The sequence below is a fragment of the Chrysemys picta genome, chromosome 10 (genome assembly GCF_011386835.1).
Source record: "Chrysemys picta bellii isolate R12L10 chromosome 10, ASM1138683v2, whole genome shotgun sequence".
Lineage (NCBI taxonomy): Eukaryota > Metazoa > Chordata > Testudines > Emydidae > Chrysemys > Chrysemys picta.
This window is the reverse complement of record NC_088800.1, coordinates 78,651,581-78,677,203: the sequence shown is the minus strand read 5'-3', so window position 1 is coordinate 78,677,203 and position 25,623 is coordinate 78,651,581. Positions and strand designations below refer to the sequence as shown.

General features: G+C 44.0%; 1 protein-coding gene across 3 annotated transcripts in view; it reads right to left on the bottom strand.

Annotated features, from left to right (window-relative positions):
- Nucleotides 1-25,623, bottom strand: part of SDK1 (sidekick cell adhesion molecule 1) — a 672,364-nt gene that overhangs the window by 15,903 nt on the left and 630,838 nt on the right. For all 3 annotated transcript variants that reach the window (XM_065560139.1, XM_042853129.2, XM_065560140.1), the window contains 7 exons: nucleotides 25,435-25,550; nucleotides 23,593-23,779; nucleotides 21,715-21,852; nucleotides 16,300-16,461; nucleotides 14,901-15,026; nucleotides 5,198-5,362; nucleotides 2,152-2,289 (listed from right to left, as the gene is read on the bottom strand). In XM_065560139.1, the coding sequence (XP_065416211.1) occupies nucleotides 2,152-2,289; nucleotides 5,198-5,362; nucleotides 14,901-15,026; nucleotides 16,300-16,461; nucleotides 21,715-21,852; nucleotides 23,593-23,779; nucleotides 25,435-25,550 (1,032 nt within the window). The remainder of the gene's footprint in view (nucleotides 1-2,151; nucleotides 2,290-5,197; nucleotides 5,363-14,900; nucleotides 15,027-16,299; nucleotides 16,462-21,714; nucleotides 21,853-23,592; nucleotides 23,780-25,434; nucleotides 25,551-25,623) is intronic.

The following is a 25,623-nucleotide window of genomic DNA, read 5'->3' as shown; positions in this document are numbered from 1 at the left end:
GACTGTGAATGGCTAGCCAACTACAAAAGCAGTTTCTCCTCCCTTGGTGTTCACACCTCAACTGCTAGAAGAGGGCCTCATCCTCCCTGATTGATCTAACCTCGTTATCTCTAGACTGATTCTTGCCTGCATATTTATACCTGCCTCTGGAAATTTCCACTACATGCATCTGACAAAATGGGTCTTCACCCACGAAAGCTTATGCTCCAATTCGGCTGTTAGTCTATAAGGTGCCACAGGACTCTTTGTCCCTTATAACCCTATTATCCTCTAGGTACTAACAAATTGATTGTTTAATAATTTGTTCTGGTATCTTTCCAGATATCTAGGTTAGGCTGAATGGTCTATAATTCCCAGGGTCCTCTTTGTTCCCCTTTTTAAAGATAGGTACTAAGTTCCAGTCCTCTGGAACCTCATCTATATTCCATGAGTTCTCAAAGTTCATTGCTAACAGTTCAGCGATAGCTTCAGCTAGTTCTTAAGTACTCTAGGATGAATTTCATCAGGCCCTGTTGACTTGAATACATCTGACTTATCTAAATATTCGTTAACCTTTTTTCCCCCTACTTTTGCTTCGGTTCCTTTCCCCTTGTTGTTAATATTAATTGTATTGAGTATTTGGTCACCATTAACCTTTTCAGTGAGGACTGAAGCAAAACAGGTATTAACCACTTCAGCCTTCTTGATGTTATCAGTTATTAGCACTACTTCCCCGCTAAGTAGAGGACCTATGCTTTCCTTTGTCTTTTTCTAGCTCCTAATGTATTAAAGAACCTTTTCTTATTCCCTTTTATGTCTCTTGCTAGTTGTAACTCATTTTGGGTCTTAGCCTTTCTCATTTTGTCCATACATGCTTGCGCTATTCTTCTGCTCTCCTCCTTAGCAATTTGTCCACGTTCCCATTTTTTATATGATTCCTTTTTGATTTTTAGGTCATTAAAGAGCTCTTAATGGAAGTAAAGAACAAAGACAAAAGACGGGGGACGGAGGGCGGTGGGGGAGAAGAGAGGAAGACACAGCAAGAGATTTTTTCCTATGCTTATAGTGTGTAATTCCACAGGTCTGAGCTCTGCTGGTGTCTTGGGCAGAAAGGCTGGTGTCATATTGCCAGTCTGCTGTAGACAGGTATTTTATCCTCAGCTTCAATTACAATGTTACATTAAGGCCCAGTGTGAACATGGATATCAGAAGGTGCAGGTCAGAACTGTCTTTTCATGTCTGTCCTCCAAATGTAGAGCACAAGTAGGAAGATGAGAGATTTTCTATGTGCCATGCATAGGAATCCGTAATAGTATTAGCTTGGTAAAATGCCATGGCATTCATACATTTTAAATCCCGTGGGGATAAAATCTGATTTACTAACACTTGTTAGAAGTGAATTTATACAGGAAAAAATAAATCTTTCTTTGGGCTGAACAACTGAACACTGCCAGGGGAAGTGGGAGGTTCTTTCCACATCCCTGTATTCTATTAACCCCTCAGCATCAGGAGAGCTGGGACTTCCACTGCCCGCTCCTGTTGATTAGTCTGATTGGCACCAGAGAATTAAAATAGTTCACTCCTGGGTTTCGGAGAAACATGCACACTAGCAACATTGCCAGAACTCAAGTTACTAAAGGGGAAAAGGCAAAAATGATTTTAAAAGCTCCACGGCCAGAGATCTGGGATTTGAAAGGGGAATATTTAAACATTCCTAGTGATGGACCAGCTGTTCCTGTTTTCTGTGAGAAAGGTGACTGTCAAAAAAACACTCCTAAAGGCAAATTAAGAGGCCTGGGGCTCAGATTGTGCCTTAAAGTCCAGCAATTCAGGTCAGCCACGCGACCACACTGCCATGACAACTGTAGCACTAACGAACAGAGGTGAGACATGGGGTACCCACATACACCATTTATCATCGATGAGATATTATCTACTCCCAGCACCCTCCACACTTTGTAAATACATCCCTCCACCCAAATATGTATACGGGGTGTACCCATGGAAAAGTACAAGCTATTTCTCCCAGATTAGATATCAACGAGATCTGATTGGTTGCTCCACCCAAAGAAACACATAGAGCGAGAGATTTCATGCTGCCAGAGTCACTGGTTCAAATGGAAAAAGAACATCCGTGGCATGGGAGGGACTGAAATGGAGCCACTATCTCACCTGTGCTGCAGTTCTTGTATTTCTTGCTCTGGCCATGCAGGACCAACGCAAACACCACTAACAGGATGAGGATGAGACTAGACAGAGCCATCACTAGCAGGAACCACCACTCTTCGTAGAAAGGGGTTTCCATTTGGGCTACAGAGAGAATAAACAAAGGTTTAGGACCCTTCCACCTAATAACAATTCCTACACATTCCTCCCTTAAGCCCCGTTAGCATCTCCCTGCCTTTTTCCCATTGAGATCTGTACCCCTGTCAGTTCTCAGGAAAGGGCGTGGCTAAGAGGCTGGATTAGTGCCAGAGGAAGGTGCTGTGCCTATTTCTCCCCCACAGCGATTCCAAAGTGCCCAGGTTTCCCCGGCCTCTGATACTCCAGTCCTGGATCCAAACAGAGCCCTGCTGACTCACCACAAATGTCACTTCACTTGGAGGAACATCACCCAACAGCACTCGCAAGGGATGCAGTTGGTACCTGTGGGTAACGTCCAAGCACTCTCCAGGGTCAATGCACCTCAACCCAAACTCTCAACATCCCTGTTATTCTAGCTCTACCCCTCACCCGCTGTCAGTTTAAACCATCCTGACCAGCAGCATCCCGGCTATTCAGAGAGTTTGGTTCTATTCCTACCCACACATTCGATGTGGCCCATCTTAACTCCAACCATGCCTCAGTTTCCCCAGCTGCAAAATAGGTAAATGACATTTACTCGTCTTTATAAAGTGCTTTGAGATCCTTGGTTAAAAATGGTAACTATTATTATTATAATTATTATTCCTTTCCAGTCATCCCCTTTTTCAGGGCATCTCAGCCATGAGGGGCAGCATTCCCACTAGGGCATAGATCATCAATTGTGCATAACCACATTGCAGTTAGCGAGACAGAGAAATACCTGCTCAAATGGCTGATTCCGGGAAACCTATTTCAATTGGGACCAAAGCCATAGTTGAACCCAAGCCACTGAGCCACACGCCTCTCCTAGCTTTCCTACGGCTGTGAAGAGCACTTTACTGCCCAGATTCCTTGGATTTAAACTCAGCCGTGTTATGAGCCTTATGATGTGGGGGACCTGATTCATCCCAGGGCATTGGGAATTCTGTAGCAGTGAAAAGCGGTTGCCATCTCCCCTCTGCTGGGAGGCCAGCACGGACCAATGAAGCCAAAAAGGCAAGTGATGCAGGCCAGGCTGGGTGCTGAATGGACCATCCAGCTGTGCTAGCCTGTAATGCTTTACAGCTTTTATGCCTGTGAATCTCAATAGAAACTTCTTTCTTTCGGGCTACAATTTGAGATAAACTTTAGAGCATCAAAAGAAAGTGAACTAAATAATTCTGCTCAAGGGGAGAACATACAAATGGGAAACTCTATGAGTTCCTTTGAGGAAACAATTGCTAATGGGAAGAGAGGACGGCGGGGCTGACGTGATTCCAACTACAGAACGTCCCTTTAGATTTTGTGTGAAACTACAGAATGGAGAAACACTCTAATATGTGAAGTGGGTTCTCCTTCTCCCTTGCGCTTGGAGAGGAATGCAATGAGACAGTTCACGCGGAAATCCAGAGGTAATTCTTAGGGGCTAAGTGGTTAGTTGCACAGGGACAAAGAAGAGAATGAACACAACAGCAACAGCAATAGTACCATTTACTTTCCCTTTCTGTTGTACAACAGTTGAGGGGTATATGTGCTCTTTATCCCAGGAGCAAAGAGATAAGTCCTACTTCAGATACTGGCACTGCCAGGCCCACAGGAAACTCCAGAATTTTGAATCACAAAGCCATTTTAACAGTTTGCCTAAAAGCAGCTTGGAAGGAGGAAGCAAGGGTAAGAAGACACCTGTGCAAGGCCGTAACCAGGGCAGTTTCTCCTGCTTCAGCAACAGGCCACCAAACTCCAGCTGCGGGGATACCAATGGAATATAGCAAGCGTCAGCCTAGTTTACCTCTCAAAGTACCATCACTCTCCTTCTGACAAGTCTTGAACTCTGAGTTCAAAGAGATTTCTGAAGGGTGTTCAGGCCACATCTCTACACACTGGAGATAACCACAACAGAGCTGGCAGGAAGGTGTGTGAAGAACATCAACAATCCAATCCATACAGACTTAGGCCTGATGCTGTGATGGAAGTCTTTCCATTGAGGTCAGTGCAATTTGGGTAGGGCCCTTAGAGAATTTGACTTGCCAGCAGAAGGATACAGCGGAAGGACACAGTTTACTCTGCCAGTAAATTGCACCTAGCACATTTTTGAGAGCGATATATACAAAATAACACAGAAATATAGATTCATAGATTATAGGACTGGAAGGGACCTCGAGAGGTCATCGAGTCCAGTTCCCTGCCCGCATGGCAGGACCAAATACTGTCTAGACCATCCCTGATAGACATTTATCTAACCTACTCTTAAATATCTCCAGAGACGGAGATTCCACAACCTCCCTAGGCAATTTGTTCCAGTGTTTAACCACCCTGACAGTTAGGAACTTTTTCCTAATGTCCAACCTAGACCTCCCTTGCTGCAGTTTAAACCCATTGTTTCTGGTTCTATCCTTAGAGGCTAAGGTGAACAAGTTCTCTCCCTTCTCCTTATGACACCCTTTTAGATACCTGAAAACTGCTATCATGTCCCCTCTCAGTCCCAGGAGACTGGGGAGGGAATGGGCCCAGGTGAAGAGAAGAAACAGAAAGGAAATTGAGGAGAGGGAAAAAGCAAACAAATCACAAACTGTATAGTCATGTTGCAATACATGCTAATTTACATGCAAACTCCTGGGGGAGTTTCTTCAGCAAATATTAAAGTGGTAGGCACCTGTTTTTGAACAAAATGGTTTCCCTCGAGAGAAAGGCCCACTGTAAAATCAGTATCTGATTCATCATTGCATCATTCTGGTTTTAACAGGAGTTCAATGGGGTTTCATGGCATAAAGGAACATAGCAGTTTTTTAAGCAGGGCCTCAGTGCTTTATTTTAACTGTTGGCTCTGGTTTTCTCTCTTCTCTTTCCCCACAAAGGAAGCCTAGTGGGGAAAGTATAATACAGAATGCATGATTACCTGATACTGCTGTAGATGGGATGCTTGGTTCTCCATAGCCAAACTCATTTACTGCAATCACTCGGAATTCATAGCTCACCCCCTGTTTTAGCTTGTCCAGGCCGACTGTGTAGGAGGTAGCGCTGCGGGGGATGTCCTTCACAAATGTATCCCACAGTCCTTCATCTAGGAAAGCAGCACACGTACAAAAGAAGAGCATCATTAGCGTTATTACTGTGCACTCTTTCCCCTGTTCCATGGAAATGAGTTGCTATTAATCATGTGTTTCAACATGAGGCAATTTCCATGCCTACCTGAACTACTGCTGTCCAACACAGCAAATAAATCAAACCAATGTGGTAGGCTATTGAGCCACAGTCATTCTAGGTTGTGACTGCTTTTACATGATGTCAGGATCCAAACATGAAACCTTCACATGGGTGAAACTTACAGATAGAACTTGGAGTGTGATGAAACCCTCCCTGTTCTATGCCCCAGGACTTTTCAGCTTGGAAAAGAGGAGACTAAGGGGGGATAAGATAGAGATATATAAAATTATGAGTGATGTGGAGAAAGTAGATAAGGAAAAGTTATTTACTTATTCCCATAATACAAGAACTAGGGGTCACCAAATGAAACTAATAGGCAGGAGGTTTAAAACAAATAAAAGGAAGTTCTTCTTCACACAGCGCACAGTCAACTTGTGGAACTCCTTGCCTAAGGAGGTTATGAAGGCTAGGACTATAACAGTGTTTAAAAGAGAACTGGATAAATTCATGGAGGTTAAGTCCATTAATGGCTATTAGCCAGGATGGGTAAGGAATGGTGTCTCTAGACTCTGTTTGTCAGAGGGTGGAGATGGATGGCAGGAGAGAGATCACTTGATCATTGCCTGTTAGGTCCACTCCCTCTGGGGCACCTGGCATTAGCCACTGTCGGTAGACAGGATACTGGGCTGGACAGACCTTTGGTCTGACCCAGTACGGCTGTTCTTATGTTCTTATGTTCACAATTAGATAATCTAGATATTCAATAGCCATATTAATATTTATATCATCCAGAGTGTGTATGACACTGTTTTCCTATGACACAGGTCATATTCTCATATCTACAATGAAAAGATGTCATTTTCAACAAGATAGTCACTGCGAGTGGTAGGATAAAAAATTACAACTGTGATTAAAAACTCTGGCCAACAATTTTGAACTTGGGACCCTAACATCAGGCTAAGTGGCCTATTTTCCAGAGATGATCGGCAAACGTACCACTTCCATTGACTTCCCACTGATGAAATATAGGCACCATTTGCGTGTGTGGGAGTAATGCTTATTGCCACAGGAGCATCCAAGCTGCAGTGCTGAGGACAATGGGTCAGATCCCCAACTGATGTAAACTGGCATGGCTTCAAGGACCTGGCCCAATGACTATTCATTTTATTTTAACATTTTTAGTAATTAATTTCCATTTCCCCCCAGTATGTCTTAATGACAATATAAAAATAGAAAGACAAAGTCTGCACAAATACAGTGTACGAGATGCTTGCACTGAAAGAAAGCCCTCTGCTCTGAGAGTCTATCACGTCCATGATTTCTTCTGACAAGAGGCACCACCAGTATAATAGTAAAGTAAAAGCCCGCAGCATTATCATTGGTGTCATGTTCTGGTGCTGCAATGTCAGAAGCAGAATCTGTTCTCACTTACTCTAGATTTACTTTAGCACAAGTCCATTGAAGTCATTGTAGTTATTCCAGAGTTACGCCAGTGTAAGTGAAAGCAGAATTTGGCCCTTAGCCTATTCCTTTGCAACAGGAAATAATGGGCAGAACTGAATGATTTATGCTGTAGGTGCACTTCCATGTGAATGTTTTAATTTTGCCATAAGTAAATACTAATTTGTAATGCGCTGCGTGTCCCCCAAACTGCATCTGTTCTGATCAAGATGATTGGCAGTCCCAAGTGGACTGAACAAGGAGGCTGAAGATTTTATTATTCTGTCCACATTGGAGAAATACTAACGAATAGGTAAATTTTCTGTCATGTTTAAAATTCAGACCAATACATTATTCACCAGCATTTTCAGAGTTTAATGAAGTTATCATAATGTACCATTGTTATGAATTACATTTTTTACAATGTGTGTAAAACAGAAGATAAAATATTGACTTCCCATATATAGGGCAGTGTAAAGCGAGATTATTTTCACTATGCAAAGCTAACAATGTAATATAAAAGGTTGGAATGTTTTTTACTTGAAGTGGGTGGAGTGTGGATACATTTTCAAAGAGTGTTTGCTGCAATCACTGACACTAGATCCTGCATCTGATTCTATAAAATATTGTCATAATTGCAAGAACTGAATGAGTTTTCAGAAACACATTTGTAAATATTGATACAGAATTTCAGCCCACTGTGATTTGGTTTAAAAGCAATTCATTTGCACCGCAAATTGCTTAGGGGGTGGAAAAAAATAACAGAATAAATAACAATTTTCCCAACACTAATTTCAACAGGAACAAACCTACCACTCTCTCGCTGTTGTTCTTAAAATAGTCCAGGAAATCATTTGTATAGACAGTGTGCTAAATTCAGCAAAACTGCTGCAGAGAGCTGTAAAGTCAACCTCACAGTGCAGCCTGCATCCAAGGGGAAATTACTCCCTGAGGACTGATAGTGGCATTTCTGCCTCTGTCCTGCCCCAGGGCTATGCTGGGGAGGGTGGCGAAGAGAAGACACAGCTGTATTTTATATCAAGTTATCCATGGAAGTTTGCTGGTGGGCATTTCTTCAGAGAACCACTGTATCAGAGGAATTCCAGTTGCTCTGACCACCACTTTTGGCTCACATTCAGCTCCAATCCTAAGGGGATCGCCTCCTGAAGCTGGGCCAAAATGGAGCCATTTTCCTCACATCCCTCAATCCAAACTTTGGGGACTTGTGTGAAATGGAACCCAGATTCCAACTACCCTTGGTTTGGGCCAGATTGTGCCCAATAGGAAACCAGCCCATGCAGAGCTGCGCAATGCTAGGAAGGACTGCAGTTGGGCTGACCCATGCACTGCAGGCAGGGATGTGGAGGAAGGCTCCTTGTTCCCTCTCCGTTGCACAACACATGCACGCACCAGGCACAATCCAGTCCTTTGGATTTGCAAGACTAAGACCCGGCCGACAAGACTTTGTCCTGTTCCTGACAGGAATACTTGGGTCTGCCTGTTTTGCACAGTTAGGCTAAAAAGACATCTTATTTTCATGGCAAACTTTGCTATCCAATGTCAGCAGCTCATCTGAGAGAGAATTCATTAGTGAGACACCTAAGTGGGCGGAGGGGGAGGGGAAGATTGTCTTCTGTATTAAGTGGAAAATCATTAGCATATTGTACACAACATTTCCCACACAGGTCATGGTGAGGAAAGATTTGCATGCCGAAAACTAATATCTCAACAGTGTATCAGTACAGAGAAACCACTGAGAGAAGCAAAGTTTGCACCACTGATTAACACCCCGCCAAAACAGATGCAAGTCTAGCCGTTCCCACTCAATTCCTGTTTAACGTACTGTGAGATTCAGCACAGCTGGCAATGGGGATGCAGGCATATTGCTCTCAATTGCTTTTGCCTCAATAACATCTGCCCATTCCTTCAATTCATATTACCTTTCATTGGGTACGCGGAATCTGATAGGAGGGGTAAATATATGACACAAAAGGGAGAGTTCCTTTGAAAAATAAATCCTTTTTTGCTTCCTGTTTTTATAAATGCTACACCGCATCAAGGCCCAGCCTCATTTCCTGCTGACACAAGAATCTGATCTCTATCTTCCAGCTTCAATTTCTCCATCAGAGTTGAGAGGCATGCGCCTGTGTGTGGCGAGAAGGCTCTAATCACGCTAGAAGACACTAACCACTCCTACCTATCACCATGTTGAGCCTGGGCTACGCACACAATTTATTCCTCTGAAGCGGTGAGCAATGTTGTGCACTGCAGGTGTTCGAACAGACGCCACACCAACATGAAAGCTTGATATCATGGACAATTAATCAGGGTCTCTATGCTGCATAAAACTGTCAGTCAGTAACAGAGGCTTCTGGTTCTTATAAGACAGGCTAGGTGACAAATGACAGCCATGCTGGAGCTGGGGCTAGATGGAAACCTGTCAATTATTCATTTCTGAAGCACTAGCTTTTCTCTCTTTGTGTAATTGGAGAGCTGTGTTGTAAAACTTACTAGTAATCAGACATCAGGAGATTTACAAGAATAGAAACTCCTGATCGTTAGGGCCTCCTGTACTTGGTCAGTGTTCATCAGTGACAAGATTAAAATGTTAATTTCTTGAGTCAAGGGAAAGGTTTGGGTTATGATGCCAACTAACAAAAGGACAAGAATGGAAAGTGAAGGCTGACAAACTGTCACTGCACGCAGTTCGGAAGCAGGAGCAAATGAAAGGCCCCATGGCAGGAGCCAGAGATGCAGCTGCACCCTTCACTTTGAATTTACTGAATTTTGCTGGTTTGTGTCCATGTTAAACACAAAATTTACTTATTTATTTAAAAATAAATAGAAAATGAAAAAAAAAGAAACATTACCCAAGAGACCAGAGAAGAGCTGGAGAGAGATCAGTCCTCAGGGCTCTGGGAAACAAAGTGTCTCAGCCATCTAGGGGAGGGAAACCCCCCACGTTGAGGAGAATGGTTCTTCCTGAAAATGTCTGCCCTCTCGGGAGAGTAATTTTGAGGACAAAATACAATATTTGCCTGATTTGTCTATGTCCTAAATATAGGCGTTATGGCTATTTGGGGCGTATTTGGCCCATATTAGAAACCATGATAACTGGAAGCATGTTTAAATGCATTTTCCTACTATAGGGTTAAGCCATGCCCTCCTACAGGGAAAAACCAGGTCAGCGCCGGGAAACTTTGCATCATCCTGTCCTGGGCATGGGGTATCTGTCCCACAAAGCAGGCAAATCCATGGCCTGCCTACCCTGGAGATATCCTGTGATCTGCAAGGAAATACCACAGATCTCAGGGCATCCGCAGCAGGCCAACATAGGCATTAAGGCACAGTGCCTCTATACCATTCCCTCCACACATCCGTGGCAGCATGGATCCCTCCGGAACCATGCAGAAATCCCCCCTTTTGGGAGGCCAGTGATGTTGGGGAGGGGCGGGGGAGTCCGCAACATTATCCATGAGGAAAGCTGTGGGCTTGGAGGGGGACAACTCTATGCAAAGTGGTGCTCCCCAGGCCAGACCTCTCTCCTCACCAGTCACAGGTCTCCAGCCACATGGAGGGGAAGCACACGGGATGCCACAGTGTTGCAGAATGCAGATAAAGCCACTTAACTCCACTCTCTTCCCTGTGGTAAAATTAGGGCCATTTGGACAGGTTTGCCATTCTCTACCTGTTCTCTGCACGTAAAAGAAGAGGGCATGATCTGATACACACTACACAAGTGGCCTAGCCGAAGCCTAGGTGATGTTTACTGTGAGAGTGCCAGAGACTTCCCAGTGGCATTTACTTCAATGCAGGAGGAACTGAGCTGGAATCTGTTTCTCCTGCCACAGAACGGAGGCAGGTCGGGAGAGACCTCTGTTTTTCTGAACATTCTCCCACTTGCCCTGACATCTCTGAAAAGACGTTGCTTTGTCTGTTCTGTGCCAGTGTCTGAATTATATGGTAGATGTGGAGGAGGTAGGCAGGCTGGTCACCTGACATAGATCCAGGGGAACAGCAGAGAGGCAGGATAAATACCCTTACCTGTGTATATAAAAAGAAAAAGCAGCAGGACAGAAGGATCTCTTTGAAACAGAGCAAAGAACAACCTGACGAAGTGGCAACTCAGAGCAGAGGCCAACGTTTATTACACTAAGCCATCCTCCTTCCCTGGTGGAAGGCAGCTCTGGCACAGAGCTACAGCAGGAAAAATGAGATGATACAGCAGTTAATGTTTTGGGTAATGAGGCCTATAATAGAGACCACCTGAGATCCAAAGCCCTAAGGTAATGGTACGGTGTTTAAATATCGACATCATGTTAAAGCTTTTTATTTGCCTATTAGATGCTTCTGTTCTTGGCCCCAGAAAGATGGAGACCTCCCCTTTCTTGCTTTGTATGTGAACGGCACACGTCTTCTCTGAAACAGCAATTGTTTAGAAACAGAAAAAAAAAGTCTCTCCAACCTGCTCAGTAACAACCCAGAAGGCAGGAACAGCTTCTTTGCATTATATTAAAAAAAGATGTTTTTCTGAAATGACCAGCACTGGCAGCGGGAATTAGCCCCCTTCTTTTGCTGAGCTCTAAATTCAGATGGCAAATTCCTGCATGCAGAGATGAGGAAGAATGAGATATTTAAAGGAAGCTGAAGCCTGCATGAAATAAGCAAACATTGCAATTAGTCCCTCTCCTCACTTGGATCACATTTCACGCTCTCTGCAGCTTCAGCCAGAACTAAGAACGGGAATCTAGCATACAAATGGCCAGTTCATGTGCTACAGCAGTATGAATAGGATTAAAATAATCAGAGGAATAATTAAATGGTTTAACAATCAGGTCCTGAGAGCAGGAGCACTAAGAGACCTCTCCCCTGTTTGTTTGCAGGCTCAGTCGAATGGGGCCAGGATGAGTTAATGAGGCTCAGGCCTGCCATGGAAGGACCATTCTCTCCACACAAACAGGGCCGGCTCCAGGCACCAGCTTCTCAAGCAGGTGCTTGGGGCGGCGGCTCCGGAGAGGGGCGACACGTCCAGGTATTCGGCGGCAATTTGGCGGACGGTCCTTCACTCCGCCTGGAAGCGAAGGACCTCCCGCCGAATTGCCGCCGCAGATCGCGATTGCGGCTTTTTGTTTGTTTGTTTGTTTTCTGTTTTGTTTTGGCTGCTTGGGGCGGCTAAAACCTTGGAGCCGGCCCTGCACACAAAGCAACAGCATTCTATGAATCCCTAGGCAGTGCACGTAAAACGTTCACTTAAACGATGAGCCACGCACGGCAATGCGAGGGAGTTGTGGTGTAGCTGTTGCACTGCGGTGTTATCTGCTACATGGAAATGCTCCTTCTGAAGTCTCGTAATTTGTTTCCATAGTGTTAGGGGAACACATTAGAGCTCGGGGTTTCCCACCTTCAGCGAGATGTGAGTGACAGTGGGTTCACCAGGATATCTTAAAGAAAGGTTGAAGCTAATGGATCTCCTCTAGTTGATGTATGCTTTTTTCAGCACAGCACTTAACATTTTCTTGCTAGTAGGTGATAGGTAGTGGGATGTAGGCCTCACTCTCAAATACTCTTGTTTTATTGAGCGCCATTTTTCTGGACTGGTAAACGTTGGCTACCAAGCTTCAATGACTGTTTTGTCTGAGTGTTATAGGATGGGCCCTTTAAGGGTTTTGGACTTAGCTCCACCTGTGCCTTGTCTGGTCCTAGCTGATGAGTTTGGGCTTGGGCCAGTGGTTGGGTCAGGTGACTGAATATCTGATGATGGCAATCTGGGGATGAGGCTTCCAATAAGAGTGGGTCTGTTCTCTTAGACAGAGGGAAACCAGGGACTAAGAAAGACCTAGGGAAGGTCTCTTCAGAGAAGCCCAGAGTCCGGGATAAGTCTGATAGCTCCTTTGCCTTGAGTGAGCTGGGGAGGTGAGAGAGCTGGGATTTGAAGTCTTGATACAAGGGTAACCAGGGAGATACATCTGCGAGGAGGCTATTGCGGGGATCCAGAGGGGACCAAGGTCAGAGAGGAGTGGGAAAGAGGCTCTCCTTACCAGTCAGAGGAAAAGGCCTGGCTGGAACTACCTGCAGTGGGGGTCAGGAACAAAAACTTTAAGAGGCTTGGCTTGAGGAAATGCTAGGCAGCAGGAACTGGGTTGTGGAAAGAACTGGTGAGACCAGTGAAGGGCTGAAGAGACAATGGAGGGGGTGGAAGGTAATTCATTTTAGTTTAATATGACATTTGAACTGCACTGTTTTAATAAACCACCCCACCCAAGATGGGCTGTTGCTCAACTCACAGAAGTCTGGGTGCAGTTATTGGGAAGATCAAGAAAGAGAAACTGAGGCAGCAGCAGGGCCCAAACCCAGTTCATGTAAGGCCTTGTTAAACTTGGACACTCCAATCCCTGAAGAATGTGCACATTTTATGAGCTTTGTTTGAAAACCATTATCAAGGCTGAGTTCTCGAAATTAGGAAAAGGTAATGGAATCACAGTGGAACCTTGGAATTCTGTCAAAGGCACGAGGGAAGCCTATATCCCTAGAGCAGAAGATCACAATAATTCAGTCTATGGTCTGGTCAGATCTCAACAGCTAATCAGTACTGGGAGAGTGCCAATGAAAAACCTTAGTGGAATTCCGTCGGCGGCACTCCTCCCTCTGGCACAGGTCTGAATTAACGTCCAGCATTAGTTAAAATGATGACACCGCTGAAGGTGCCATCTGTCAGAGCAGATACAAAAATGAGGCTTTGACCCCTTATATGGTGTGTCTAAACTTGGAATTTGGGGCTTGAGGAGACATACCCACGTGAGCTCTCATTGAGTTAGCGCACTAAAAACAAAATGTAGCCACATCAGTGTGAGTAGAGGGATGGCTAGTACGTGCCTTTCAGCGACCCTAGGCATGTATATGGGGAGGCTAGCCTGTCGTGCTGTTGTGGCTACATTCTAACTTTAGGGCTAGCATAGGGATGTCTCCTTGAGCTGGGAATCACACCCCCATCTCCAAGTGCAGATGTACCCATAGTCAATAAAGATCCCATGACATACACCTCTATCTCATAATGCGACCCGATATAACACGAATTCGGATATAACACAGTAAAGCAGCGCTCCGGGGGGGCGGGGCTGCGCACTCCAGTGGATCAAAGCAAGTTCGAAATAACGCGGTTTCACCTATAACACGGTAAGATTTTTTGGCTCCCGAGGACAGCGTTATATCGGGGTACAGGTGTAATAACTTTGTTGTCTTGATCGCATTCCTCCTGTAGAATGAATTGGAGATGTTATGCTGTATGCCCACTGCAAAAAGCCATGTTTTCTTACTGATACAGGATAGCTGTTGCATTCTGCCCAGAAGAGATGTATTTCAGTGGTGGCTCTGTGAGGGGGGGGGAGATAGCTCAGTGGTTTGAGCATTGGCTGGCTGGCTAAACCCCAGGTTATGAGTTCAATCCTTGAGGGGGCAATTTAGGGAACTAGTGTAAAAATCTGTCTGGGGATTGGCCCTGCTTTGAGCAGGGGGTTGGATTAGATAACCTCCTGAGATCCTTTCCAACCCTGATATTCTATGATCCTCAAACATAGAGTTGGCAAAGTGCTTGAGGATCCTTCTGCATTAAATGAGCTGCATACATGTACATTATTTTAAATTATAAATAATATTAGTTCCTTAACTGGCAGCTTTATTGGTGACATCTGAGGAAAAATGGCCCAGTACTCATGGCAATTTTCTGTGACTATTGCCAACAGGAGGAAATATGACAATTAACATAGCAATATGTTTACAGAAGGCAAAAATAGAAACTATGTCAAAAACACTTGGTGGTGGGCATTTAGAAAAGAAAAGCTGTGTCTTTCTTATCTTTCTTTAAAAGGTCCCATCACTCTGCTTCCTGGACAAATAAATTCTTCCAAACTATTACACGGTGGCTAGGACTATGGTGTGGACTAAAGGGAACAAGTTCCCACCACCAAATCCTGTCCACATTTTATAGATTTTTTTTTCTCAGTAGTAGTTCCTCCTACCTGATGGCCGTGCCTCTATGATGTAGCCAGTTGTGGGTTTGTCCCCTGAATCTCCCTCAGTCCACTGCAGAGTTAGCCCAGAAGCAGATTTTGTAGCCAGAATTTCTTGAGGGGAGCCAGGAGACCCTAAGGGATCAGACCAGAATAGCAAACATCAGGGGGTGTGAGAAGTGATCACATTACACTTTTAACATCTTCAGAAATATGCACATAAAGCCACACACAGAAGCTAAACATATACACAGGGTAAACCAGTTTAATGGGGTGCTGGCCCAAATCTTCCCTGGTTCGAGCACCACAGATTAAAATATCAGTTGCTGGGTTTTACAGGGGTACTCACATCAACTAAGCAGACAAAAAAACAAAAACAAAAAACCCTGTTACTTTCACCACTTACATCCCTTGCAAACATCTGCATATTATCACTGGTATTCCTGCCTACCAAGTCAGCCCAGCACCATCCCTGGAAACTCAGAGATCAGCAGCAAAGACATGCTGCCTGTTCAGTCATTCAATACCATGTCATTAGCACATCTGACTGGACTAGTAGTTATAATGCCTGTGATGTGGGCATCAGGATGAGTTAAACTGCAGCATCATGTATCACCATCGCATTTACATGGTACAGAAGGTATTTCAAGAACATTATAACTGTTGCACAAACATTACAGGAGAGCTATTTATGATCATATAGCACCTCCAAAAGATAAGATCACAAGGGAAGGATGCAATGAGAGAGGTGGAGGGTAGCTTCTGTTTGATTAAGAGGGCAGGAGACACAAAATAGAATCGTGCATGAATACTGCACAGATGCTTTAAGGACTACCAGTCAGCCAGAGATCATTGTAAAACCTCTAATTTTTCTTGCTGTAAACTGTAATGATTAAAATGAATCAGCTGTTTATCAACAAAAAATCTTGTGCACAAACCAAATAGTCAGGGAGTCTGAAGTTAAGCCTGCTGTTCCCCACTCTTTGCATATGGTGAGTATATTCATGTGTGTAAGCCAAAACATAAAGACACGAGGGAATGTTTCTGAACTCTCACCAGTTTTGCACCCAGGAAACTTAATCCAGGTCTGGATCAGGAGTGTGATCGGTGCAATCAGAATCAGGACCATGCTGTCAAGGCACAGCTTTGAATTCCCTTGGCTGGTCGGTTTGTCTTTCAATTTATTTGCACAGGTTTTTGCAGTCAGTTTTTTTTTGGATTTCATAAAAAAGGAAAAACGTTTTTCATGGAGTGTTACGAACCCACTAAATCATGCCTAGAGCCCTTGTGACTCAATTCTTCCTCGGACTGGAAATGTATTTGCGCATACACTGTATGACTCCCTGCTGTTGGATTGAATTAAAGTAATTGGCTCTGGTCTGTTGCATGTCGCTAAGGTTCCACTTACCCTCTGCTGGCCCAGCTGTGATGTTGGCTTGTAGCTCGGGTCCATAGGTGATGGTTCTGGCTTGCACTCTGAATAGGTAGGTCACCCCCTTGGTGAGATCTCGGACCTTTAACCAGCGCTGCCAATTTCCTTTTATGTCCACAGTCACCACCTTACTCACCCCTGGAGTAGCGCCAAGATGGAAAATAAGAGAGTCTCAATGCAAAAAAGCAATTGAGCAGAGCTTATCATGTCTAGATAAGTAAAATTATCTCACAGTTTGCTAAGAAAGTATTTCTTACAATTAGTGGGAGTTTAAGTAGTGATAATAGCCAATTTTCAGCACAGATAAGTATAATTAGAGTTTAAGCTTGATAAGTGGGTACTGACAAGAAAAAAAACCTTACAACACAACTGGGAAATTACCACGAGACTGCACGCAACCTCACTAATTACACAGGGAAAAAAGGAGGTGGTAAATGAAGGGGATTGCAAGCGACACAGCTCTTCCTAAGCCAGAGCTGCTCCGTGTGGTGTCTCTTTGCCCTGTACCTTGCAACACTATTCCAAGCAAAGAAATACTATGCCAGATTCATCTTTGCCCTGCACCTTGTACTTTCATTTACAAAAGTGTGAAGTGAGTGCACCATGGGTGTAAACAGTTACCATTTCTGACTCAGTAGTGTTTTACCCTGAAGTAAATGACCACACCAGGTGCACTGCAGTGGTGAATCTCATCAACTGCATTATTATTTAACGGGACAGTGAGATCCTCCCCCCTGTTCAGGCCCCTTTAGGCCAGGGGAAAAGGACTGGAGTAGCATAAAGGGGCCCTAAAAGTCATGGCTTGGTCTTGGGAAGAATTCCCTCAGTAGAGGCAAAGTGGGGGACAAACATACGGCTGTCTTCCAAAGACCTCCTCATAAGCCATGGCATAGGGGGTGGACCCAGGGGCAATACTGGGCATGGGAATGATGTGTCGGGGTGGCGCTGTAGCATGCAGCACTGAAGAGATTCCAGGCAGCACTACGACCCACAGGGCAGCCCCAGGAGGTTGTCATAGCTGAGACAGATCCTCAAGGTTGTCTGAGTTGCACTGAGGGACTCTCCCGCTCCTGGAGGAGCCCAGGATCAGGACGGCGCAAATGTGACTTAAAACGACTTCAGTGGCACTTTCCCCAGCGCTGCAATTTCTGTGCTGTGATTTGTAGACCCTTACCCCTATATTCTATACACACACATTTCTTTAACTATGTTACTGTCATCTCTTTGGATTAAGCCTGCAAGAATTTAAAGGATTCAATTTACTTTTCACTCTTTACACAACACTTTCTCTCACGTGCATTCCTCTCTCGTAGAACAATGAAAATCAATTCAGTTTCTTTCACTAACCTTTAGAGTCAATTTCACAGTCAGATTCTCAATGATGCCCTATTTAGGTTGCAAAAACTGCAGAGGAGTGATTATTTGAAAACAACTGTTTTCACTGGAATTTTCTAAAATAATTACATGGAAACATTTCTTACGTTTTGTACAAATTTACAAAATTTTGGGACTAATCTGAGTTGACAATGTCCTTTTAATATTTGCCAGTGAAATAAAGGTATGTAGCCCTTTCCAGACAAATACGACAGGTTGCTCTGTCAGGAGGAGTGTACTAGTTTTGCAGTATTCAGGGAAATACATTATGAATAGAATTTCTAGTTTTTGATATAAATTTTATGCAAATTAACATCCATTTTCAAGATGCAGTTGTATTAGTTAAATTAAAAAAAAATTTCCAAAGGGTTTTTGATCAAAATTTCATCCCAGTTACAACTTCCTATTCAAAGAACCCTTTCTTATTTAAAGGAGAAAAAGCTCTCAGCTGCAAAACTTCTCTCTCCGTATCTAGGTATATTATTTAATTTCTCAGTGACAAATGTGGAGACATAATCCAACAAAATGCTGAAAAGCAAGAACCTCTGAAATTTCAAACAAGCTTTTCCACCCCTCCCCCCCCTTAAACTGTGAAAAAAGGCTCCAGGGTAGTTTTGTTGTCGGTTATTGGTAAAACATAACATTATAAATGTCTAAATGTGAATGATCGGGAGAAGACAGCACTAGAGAAGACACTGTAGGAAGACGGTTTTAAATGGTGCTTAGAGCACAGTAAGAGACAGGTTGTTCCAAGTCCTACGAGAAAAGGCACAAAATCCTGAGTTGGAAGAGGAGACAAAGAAAACAGATTTAGGGAGGAGGATTTGGTAGCATTCAGGGTACAAGTGGGGCAGCCCGAGAAGGGGAAGACAGCACAAACAGACATGGTAGGGAAGAGCAGAAAATGGTGAAGATAAGGGTGAGTGGGTTAAACTAGATGCACAAGGAGAGAGAGGGATCTGAGAAGTAGAACAGAGGAAGGGGAAATTATTTATTGCTATCAAATATGGAGACGAGAGGGTGACACTGGAGTCTCATTTTTCCTTGTTCCCCCTACATTGTAATTGCCATCCATGCCAACTAGTTAAAAGGGAAGTCAACAAATACTGAAACAGAAGTTCAGGATAATCCAGAGAGTATTTTTACAGATACACTGTGAAACAGAGTACCCAGACTCACACATTTCTTTTTATTTTCAGCAATGGGCTCTCCAAAACTGGAGCATGAACTTCTCTTTCTTGGCCAACTGTGAGCGAAAGGAGGACAACACATCTACAAGGAATGGGTTCCGATGGATCAAGGGGATTTGAGGCTGCAGTCCTCTTTGCAGCTCCTTCTGTTCTCTCTAGCATCCAGCTGCACATGAAGTGGGTCCCTGATGACCACCTTTTAGGTGGTGCTTTTAGCTTAGACTTTACCCATCCCAGTTTGCTGGAATCCTGAGGGCAACTCTGAACTCTGTGAATTGCTCATTCAAGGGCCTCTGAACTGGTTAAATACTTGGGTAGCTCTAGAAGTTTTTAGCAGGTATATTTTTCATGAAGGTTCATCAAGTTTGTGCTTCTTCGCAGTACACAGGAATGGTAGCTGCATAATATCTCATTACCCTGACATCCATCACCAGCAACTGATCAGACACATAGTTTTTGCCATACCAGTAATCAATATAGTCCGATATCCTGTCTCCAGCAGAAGCCAGAATCTGATGCTTCAGAAGAAGGCAATCCCTTCACATGTAATGCAGCTGCCAACTGTGCAAATCTGTAGATGTTGGGCAGGGAAGGGGGAAATTCCTTCCTGGCCCTACAAGCAATCAGATTATATGCTGAAGCACGAGATTTGGTTGATTGCTGAGAAATCCCAACTGCTTTCATGAAAGGATTATTTCAGTACCGGACAAGAATACTTGAAACACTAATATTTCCACATAAAAGATGGATTCCCTTTAAGTTTAATGTATGAGAGAATAAGAAGCAGGAAAACTCCAAAGTATGTGAATGTCCTTTATGCCCCGTCCACATTTCCTGGTCAGAATTATGCATCCATTCTGCATTAGCTCTTCATGCTGTAACTCTACTAGCAATAAAGGGTAAAAGTGCTTTTATTCTCCTGCTTTCATTTCTGAGTACGACTTTCCCCATGCACAAGACATGGAAAGTCAGCTAGTAAGAAATCCTTTATTCCTTACAGCAGAAACAAATGCTAGTGATTGATATCCTTATTTCTTCTGAAAGAAGTTTAAAATGGATTGGCAATGGTTGAAATTACTCGACCCGCTGTCACTCTGCCAAAGCTAGACATCCTATTGAACTACTGGAAATGAATTAGGAATATAAAAAATATTAATAACTCCCTCCCTAAACTTTTTAATCTTTTCTAACTCATCTTTAGAATGATTTTACATTTGTTTTCAGAGAGATTGCCAGTTCCTTCTCTGCTGAGCTTTTGGCAAATTAATAACGCATTTGTGACTGTCATATTGTTGTCAGGTGGGATTATATCTAGTGCTGGCTTAAAAATGCTATTTGAAAACTCAGTATAAACACACAGATACAACTAAATCTCTGCCATTCTCCTCTTCTAAAGTGGTCACGGTACCACTGAAAACGAACATACATGATGCCAATACGACCCTTGTTTTATGATACAAATGATATAGTTTACCAGCAGGAACACAAATGGGACTCAGGGAGGGGTATTCTGTGGCAAGGCCTACGCTGCAGTTTTGGGATGAAGCGCAGGGAGACAATCAGGACACTAATATGTTGAGTTTCCTATTCTGCCACAGAGAGTAACAATGGCAGTGTAGTGGCTTTTCAAGCCACTCAAGAACACGCTGAATACATCTTTGCAGGGGAATGAGAGAGATGGAAAAAAGCTGTATTCCAGTTATATAGCTTACAGAGAGGTTTAGCAAAGCAGGAACATCCCCAGTTGCCCCAGCCACCTGTGTCCACACGGCTACTGTCACAGCTTTAGTCAGGCGCCCCCTCGTGGCCACTCACCAGATTGCTGTGAGGGGACATAGCCATTGGATCCCATGTGTCTTCAGCCTCTGGAGTCTGAACAGAGCTCTGAACACTGTCTTTGTCTTGGTGTCCTTAGGCATACTCTCAGGGTGCCTATTTTCTATCAAACACCCACTCCTGAGAGTTTAGACCATGAAATCCACTGCCGAGTCCCTGGAACCAGAGCAGGCCCTGCAGCTCCCCCACAGCTTAAACACACCTTCTCCCTGAATCTCACCAAAGGTGAGAGACCTTCTGGGTTCCAGTTTAACTCTCTCAGGAGCACACGATCAGGTGTAGTATACAAAACAGACAGACTGTGCACGGGACCCAAACACAGCATTACTCTTTCTTTAATAAAACAGGAGAAATTTATACCAAAATAATACTTGCAATAAAATAATAAAAATAGTAAGTGAACTCAGTGATTCCAAGTCTGTGCTCGAGCATCTGCACTGCAATGTAAACCTGGGCTTACCATCCCCGAACTCAGGTCTCACAGCCGTGCTAACACATCATTACTGCACTATGCAGATCTGCTGATTCAGGTCTGCAGTTTGAGCTGCAAAATGACAGGGACTAGACCCAAGAGCCAGAGGCACTTGGGCTGTGACCCACCTTCCTAGCAGGGCCCTAGGATCAGGGTCCTCAGTGCTCACTGACCCGATTGATTTGACATCCAGATTGATTTGTGTGTGGATGAAAGGGGTGCTTGGGCTCAAACCTGAGTCGGAGCCTGGGCTTAGTGCGCAGCGTAGACATACCTAAAGAGACGACAGAGAGGCAACTAGCCCTGCGTTCAAAATGGATTTTGCAGGTTGGTAAAGATACTTACAGAGAGTTCATAAACTCACAACGATTTCATAAAGAGTACCGCCACTTTTCCTAAATTGTCACAGCTACATGTAGAAACTCCATGGAGAAGAATGGGAAGCTGGACAGAGATAAAAGACATGATGGTGTTTTTTCCCGCTAGCCTGAATATATAGGTTCTTTGGGGCTTACTTACCCTGGATGGGTGCCAAGGGCTCATACACCACTCGATAACCCTGCAGGATTCCATTGGCTGCCGTCGGCTCTCCCCAAGACACATTGAGTGTAGTGCAAGTGATTTCTGAGAATGCCAGGAAGCTAGGAGCACTGGGAGCTGAAAGGATTACAAAGACACTCAACTGCAGAAGGAATATTTAACCTCATATACATATTATGAAACAGTATTTATTACCCAGTATGAATCTAAAGGAAATAAGAGGAGAACAGGATTTATCGACAGTATCAGGTCTTCCTGTAATCGATTGGAAATACAAAGTGTTCTAAAATCAGCAGACACTAAATGGCAAAACTGAAATTAAACAGGATAAGAGGAGGAAATGACAAAGATGTAGAAGGAATGACATAAGAGAACAGTGGAGAGCTTCATTTCCAAATGATTGCATCACCAGGATGGTGAGAATGCCTTTTCTACAACTTTTTGGGGAGTGTAAGACATAAAAATGAGTCAGGGAAAAACATCAAAAGTTTAGGGCTTCAGGTCCAAGTGGTTAAGTGGCTGTATGTAAACTGAACACACAATATGCCCAAAGTGCATGTGCAGGTCGGTCTGTACTCAAGTATACGGTTTGTACAGGAGCGCCGCCAGCTTTTCTGCCGCCCTAGGCGGCGGAAGGTCCTGCCCCGCAATGCCGCCCCCTACAGAGGTGGCGGAAGGTCCCGCCTCTGAAATACCACCACGGTCGCCGCCCCAAATTGTAGTGCCCTAGGCGACCGCCTAGGTCACTTAATGGGTTGCGCCGGCCCTGGGTTTGTATGTGTGCATGCAAATCCCCAGCTTATGTGCATACATCAGCGTTCCCATGCTTTCACGCTTGGGTCTCACTTTGACTAAGCAGCCAAACTTCTGATATGGAGTTGTTGGCCTGCAAATCTTGTGCACGTGGATGGCATTTTCTGTTATCCCAGAGCATAGGGACTGTTACTGTGTGCTGCCTGCTGCAGACCTTTGCCACTGCGTGGTGGAGCAAGGCCAGCCCGGCCCTGAGGGTTTAAATGGTGCATGGTGCCTTGTGTGCGCTCTCTGCACTGGGGTGAATTTCATTCTCAACCCTGTGCAACAATCTTCAGTTTCGGATGGGGATGTAGACTCCCATTGCAGAATATCAGTTTCTTGGCTAGTAATGAGACCCAAAGAAACCCAGAGGGCATTGTACAGTCTTCCCCAGTGACAAAAAAGTGAAGGTGCAGAGGCAGAAAGACATTAAGAAGGATTCTGCTGTTGGTGCACACTCTCTCAAAGAACTTAATGACTAGGGAACATCCATAGAATATGTGTTCCCCTGGGATCAGCATCTCCAGCACAGATATTATTTACTGTGGTTGTACATAATGCCAGGGGCCCAATAAAAAACAAAAAACAAAAAGAGGGGGATTGGTCTTGCTTTGAGCAGTGGGTTGGACTAGATGACCTTCTGAGGTCACTTCCAACCCTGATATTCTATGATTCTTCTCTCGCATGGTTTTATGAGTGTATCTCTACTCTCTTCAACTGAGTTACTTCTAATTTACTCCTGTGGTAAGATCAGAATCAGGTCCATAACCTTTTGTTGGATCAGTTTGTGACAGAGATTCTATTGCTATCCCAGCCTGTTCTAGTTCGTTTTGCAGCTTCAATTCTGAAATCCCTTTCCAAAGGGTTGACTCTAATTTGATCCAAAATATTTGCCTAACCATAATAACAATACAGTGTAATAATTTATCCAACAATCAGATGTAAAACACAACCTATAGCTCTGTATTTTGTTTCCTTAGACACACACAGAATGAACAGTTATATGATCATAATCGCTAAACAGGTTAAACTGTAGTTTGGAAAAGGAAAATAATCTCATACCAGCCTGGTGTGTCCTGCCCTGCCTGGGGCTGCTTCTTGGTCCATCCCCTGCTGCATTGAAGGCAGATATGCAGACCATATATTTGGTGTGGCTGGTCAGATTTTTCAGCCGAACTGTTGTCTCTGGGAGGAAAAGGACCTTCACTTTCTCAGTGTCATTCTGGATGTCCATCTCCCAGTAATAAATCTGTTAAGAACAGAGAGCTGTTGAAGTCAATCCTGCACTCAGATTACAGCCTCAATGTGATGGAGGCTGTAAAACAGGTACTCTTGTTTCCCCATGACCAGTAAGATGTTGGCAGTTTTAGTTTTGGACCATTCAGTTATTGGGTATAATAGTATTATTCACTCTTTGCCCAATTCTGAAGTCCTTATTTTATTTTTACTAAGGAAAACTCCCCTTGGGTTCAAAGAGAGTTTCCTGAGAAAGGTCTTTTAAAATAGAGTTCAGACAATGTGACAAGGCCTAATGACATTATATAAGATCTTCCAGAACACAACAATAATTGGCCAGGTACCAAACCATTCTCAGGTGTGAGTTGCCCCTTAGTGCTGGCATTATATTTTATATGGAGATATACCTATCTCATAGAACTAGAAGGGACCCCAAAAGGTCATCAAGACCAGCCCCCTGCCTTCATTAGCAGGACCAAGTACTGATTTTGCCCCAGATCCCTAAGTGGCCCCCCTCAAGGATTGAGCTCACAACCCTGGCTTTAGCAGGCCAATGATTAAACCACTGAGCTATCCCCCCCATTCTGGTAGGGCTACAAACTACACAAGAAATTCCTTGGTCTCGGACACAGCTCCACCTCCTTTGAGAAGTACCAGCACAAAAGCATTACCATTAAGTGTTTATCGCAAACCCTTTAATCTTTCAGGTTGTCTTCTGCCCAACTTCTAACAACTTACTGGAGAGAGTGAAAAAGTCTCTCTTTAGCTTTCATGTAGGTACTTCCCCTCCACCCCCCTTTTCTCCCATGTAATTCTTATCCTGAAACCATACAATTTAAACTCCAGAGATGAGGATTCCAGTAGGCTACCTCCAGAGCCATTGGTAGCACTGCTTGTGGACAGGCCTAGAAGTGACAACTATACAACAGGCCAGGGCATAAAGTCAGGCTGAGCGAAGAGTCTACCTTGGCTCTACAAGCTAAGCTATTAGAACTATCTATACCCATACAAGAGGGAATATACATAAATTGATATATAACATTGCTTGCTACTGCCAAGAAGTAATGCCAGATTATTCTCTCTCACTAGCTCAGCTTTCCTTCACTTGCAGACCTAGATACACGGAGAAAGGCAGAGCCAGACACCGAACTCAAGCCAGCCTCCAGCGTTTGTAGGCTTGCCCACTTTCACTCTCAAAGGGTCCGCTCCCATCTGGAGAGACAAAACAAGATGGTTCTGCCACGTGCCTTGTGTCTCCGCAAACCAAGTGCAATAAATACTACTGTTTAATTTTGTTAAAGATAAGGAAATGAAATAAACTCTCTGAAATCTGACATGGCTCATTCTTACAGCTCGCAGAAAGTTATCCATTTCCTGATGGCTCATAACAGCTGTCAGTTCCCACCCTGACTTTTCCTGTGCCTTTGGTATTTGGAACAGACATGTTGCCTGCATACTCTGAGCTCCCCCACTCTCTGTATGCACTGAATTTCCATTGAACATTAATACCCCCTTCTCTTTGTCTCTGTCTCATACTCTCTCCCTCTGGTTTTGGGACATGATGCCAGGGTCATTACTGTAGCCTGAGCATTGCTTTAGTCTGCCTCGTGCAGCAAAGGTAATTCTGAAGCCAAGTAAGATAATGAAAGCAGTAGGAACGGGTATTGCCTTGTAGCCTTGTATGTTCCCATTTTGGCTGTCGACAGGAGGTGGGTCCCAGGTGATCTCTAGCTGGCTCGCAGTAAGGGCATTTACTTGGATGTTCTGTGGGGCCATTGCTGGTGCTAGAGAGAGAGAGAGTCAGATAAGGAAATAAGGAGAATTAATAGTGACAAGCAGAACTAAACTGATATCCAA